This window comes from Hemiscyllium ocellatum (genome assembly GCF_020745735.1).
Source record: "Hemiscyllium ocellatum isolate sHemOce1 chromosome 27 unlocalized genomic scaffold, sHemOce1.pat.X.cur. SUPER_27_unloc_2, whole genome shotgun sequence".
In the NCBI taxonomy this organism is placed as follows: Eukaryota; Metazoa; Chordata; class Chondrichthyes; order Orectolobiformes; family Hemiscylliidae; genus Hemiscyllium; species Hemiscyllium ocellatum.
Window position 1 is genome coordinate 4,233,239 of NW_026867487.1, and position 3,577 is coordinate 4,236,815.

General features: G+C 40.8%; 1 protein-coding gene across 1 annotated transcript; it reads left to right on the forward strand.

Annotated features, from left to right (window-relative positions):
- The first annotated feature begins 1,513 nt into the window (after positions 1-1,513).
- On the forward strand, positions 1,514-2,485 carry LOC132807675 (probable G-protein coupled receptor 139). The gene has a single exon (XM_060821716.1). The coding sequence runs from the start codon at positions 1,514-1,516 to the stop codon at positions 2,483-2,485; it is 972 nt and encodes a 323-aa protein (XP_060677699.1).
- Positions 2,486-3,577: the final 1,092 nt, after the last annotated feature.

The following is a 3,577-nucleotide window of genomic DNA, read 5'->3' on the forward strand; positions in this document are numbered from 1 at the left end:
ATGTCAAGTGTGCAGAAACAGAATTCCGCATAACATTTAAGAAGTATTTCAATGAATGGTTGCATTACCAACTCAAACAAAGCGATGAGCTAAAAGCTGGAGAATGGGATTAGCATAGTTAGTCCCTTTTTTTTCACCTGTGCAGACTATCTGGGCGGAAAGTTGCCTTCTGTGCTGCAATACTTAAGGACTCCATAACTAGCAATAATGAGGTCACTTCGCTCAGTGGACGAAGCAACAGGAGAACGTTTGCAAGTAAAGTGCACCCACACCAAATAGGAGTGAAACACACTGTTTCTAGATGCATGCTCAGTCATGATATATATTTTTTTTCTTTTCTTTCACAGCACCCATGGTGTGTGTGTGCAGGTGGGAGACACAGTGAGAGACACAAAGTGCACAAATCTTTATTTAATTTCCATCACCAGGATATCAGTCATGATATGTATTGCATCATTAGCTATGCTGTGAATGTGTCAGAATTCATACCAATTAAAACATTAACCAGGGTTCATATGAAAATGCTGGGAAAAATCAGTTCTCAAAATTCCAGAGAACATTGTTCAAGTCAGTTCCTTTGAGTAGAGACTGTTTAGTTACTCGGTACCCATTCGTAAATAATCAGAGAGTGACTGAAACATTCATTGAGAATGATTTACCATACATTGAATGAGGCCTTGCCTTGGTCGTCATTGTTTTGCAGCGTTTCTGTTTTATTCTGTTTCAAACATTTCAGCCATGGATACGTGAACTCACTTTGTAAAAATCAAAAAGCAAAAAAAAAAAGAACTAAATAGATGAAACATTCTTGAGATATTTAGAACAGCCTGTAACTAGGTTCGAGATGGGGTTCTCAGCATAGTTTTAATTCAAGAACGCAACGTGTGGTGAGAGTTGAAGGCAGACTTTGCCCTTTTATTTTTTTTCGATTTACAAATTTCCATGAGCAATGTTACAAATGGAAGATCAAAGTCTTTGTTTTTTTATTGGCAGAACGGCACCTGACGTGCACGTTCTAACTTAATTTGCCCTCTGGAGATTTCCAGTTAGAATAAATGAGCGACACATTGAATACATGTCAGGGCTGCAGTCTGGAAATTTGGTAAGTCCGTCAATCGCTGAAAACAAAAGATGCATGGGCCAGCGAATGGGCTGTTCTTTGCAATTTTCTATCCATTTCTCGCTCTTATTGGTACCCCCGGTAAGCAGTCTGTTGTAACTCAGCTGTGCTTTTATGCTTCATAAAAATTTGCTCTTTGCCTTCACGATCTGGCTGAATATCAGCAATAACCAATGTTTTGTCTAGATAACGGACTTCAACCATGTTCCCATATGTGTCAGTTGTCAGAGAGTAGATGTTGGAGCAGAGGAGTTTGCAGTGATTCCGATACTAGCAAGTGTTTAATTCAGCAATTGATATTGAGCAATTACCAACAATTTTGAAAGGTCTGAATTTGAGCTGAGTCTCAGCATGGAAATTAGATGGATTAAGTCTCTTTCAGTTTCAGACTGCATGTGGCTGCTGTCTGGCGTTTGGAGGTTGTTTGGTGTCATCTATCTCACTCTTTCTTCATCTTCCACAGCAAACGTGTTAGCGATTATTATCTTATCTCAAGGATGCTGTGGTCTCTCCCGATGCATCACCTTCTACCTATTGGCGATAGCGGTCGCTGATTTCTTAGTTATCATCAGTGGATGTATCCTCAACAGGATTGGCCGCATCTATTTTAGCTACAGCGTTCTGTCCACCACCCCTGGCTGCAGTCTCACTGCTGTGCTGATCTACGCCACGCGAGATTGCTCCGTCTGGCTGACAGTGGCTTTCACCTTCGATCGTTTTGTGGCCATCTGCTGCCAGAGTCTGAAGACCAGATACTGCACTGAGAAAACTGCGTCACGAGTCATAGGGCTGATCTGTGTCCTGCTCTGTATCAAGAACGTCCCTTTCTACTTTATCTACAAGCCCCTGTATATACTTGATGCAGTGCCCTGGTTCTGTGATATCAAGGCGATATTCCACACTTCGCCCACTTGGCAGGTCTACCGATATTTAAACAATATACTTGTCCCCTTTCTTCCGTTATTCCTCATTGTGCTGTTCAACGCCCTCACTGTAAGACACATTGTAATGGCCAACAGAGCCCGCGAGAGACTCCGTGGAGCTGGAAATGATGGAGACTCAGAGATGGTGAACCGCAAGAGGTCCATTGTCCTGCTCTTTGCCATCTCTCTTCGTTTCCTCCTCTTGTGGGTTACTTATATCGTACGCTTTCTCCACAGAATGGTTACCGGTGAGGAGTATGTTGGCAAACGGAACTTCAACGACCCCAAGTACATCCTTCAAGAGACAACCAACATGCTCACCTTACTCAGCTCCTGCAACAACATCTTTATCTACGTGGTATCACAGAAAATGTTCCGGGAAGAACTCAAGAAAATACTGATGCGTCCCTTCCAAATATTAACTGCCGGCACTAAGTGGTAGAAAGAAAAATGTGCAGAAGATCTTGCCAGTACTTCCCTTTAGGTATGTAAAGCCCTCTCCCAGAATCAGCCTTCAGTGGCTCCAGGTCTGCAGGAGAACTGTAAGTTGTTCCAGTAGTTCCCTGTTGCCAGCTCAAAAGAATTTGAACATCCAGCTGTTCATTATGGATGCATACTCAAGGATTGTACCTATTAGCTCAGCAAGTACGTAAAATATTCCATCTTTATTACTTCAAAATGAAAAGAGATTTCTCTCTGCAACCCTGGTCAATAATTATCACTCGTGTCATAACAGTGAGGTCATGTTTCTCCTTATTCACTCTGGCTTTGTTTTTATTTGAATATTACTGTGCTCATTCGTTGCTAATTTTGGATAAAATGATTGTAAAGTCCACAATTTCGTCAAAAGTATATAATTCGTCCTTCCACCCTTCGATCCTTCCCTCTTTCCTTCCTTCCTTCATTCTACCCTCCATTCCTTTCCATTACGGGGTATCAGTCTCATTGTGAACGAAACAGGCTTACAAATCATAAACAGGTACTTTCGTGATTTGATGTATAATGGCGACTCGAACGCTCCAGTCGTCCCAACGATCGTGCATATCATCAGAACCAAGATTCATTGTCAAATCAGAAAAAGTGTTGTGATACGAGGAATCAGCCATGGTTTGGTGGAATAGGAAAAAATGGCTCAAAAAACAGACACGAAATATAAACAACCATACATGTGAGTATGTTCTGCTAGTATGCTAACGGAGTCAGAACTGTTCAACAGTGATAAACACAGGTATTAGAATAAATCATTTTTGAAAATTTGTTTTTAATGATGTTTCTGTTTCTTTTGGTAGCGAACGTTTAAATTGATCTTGAAGAGATGAGAGTATTTGTCATTCTAACTGTCCATTCGTTTCTTGGGTTTAACAAAATTGACGCATTTTCTCTTTCTGAAAAATATTTCCGTTTGTAAGTATTTATCAATGTGTCACTTAATCAGGCCAGTTTACTAATACCTCCTTAAAAATTACATTCAAAGATTGGAAACTCATCTGTCACGTTTTGGAACGTTTTTGAACATTCCCAACTGTTAGTGAGT

Excerpts from the sequence above, each read along its gene's own strand:
- LOC132807675 (XM_060821716.1), top strand. The coding sequence starts at position 1,514 with ATGTGGCTGCTGTCTGGCGTTTGGAGGTTGTTTGGTGTCATCTATCTC.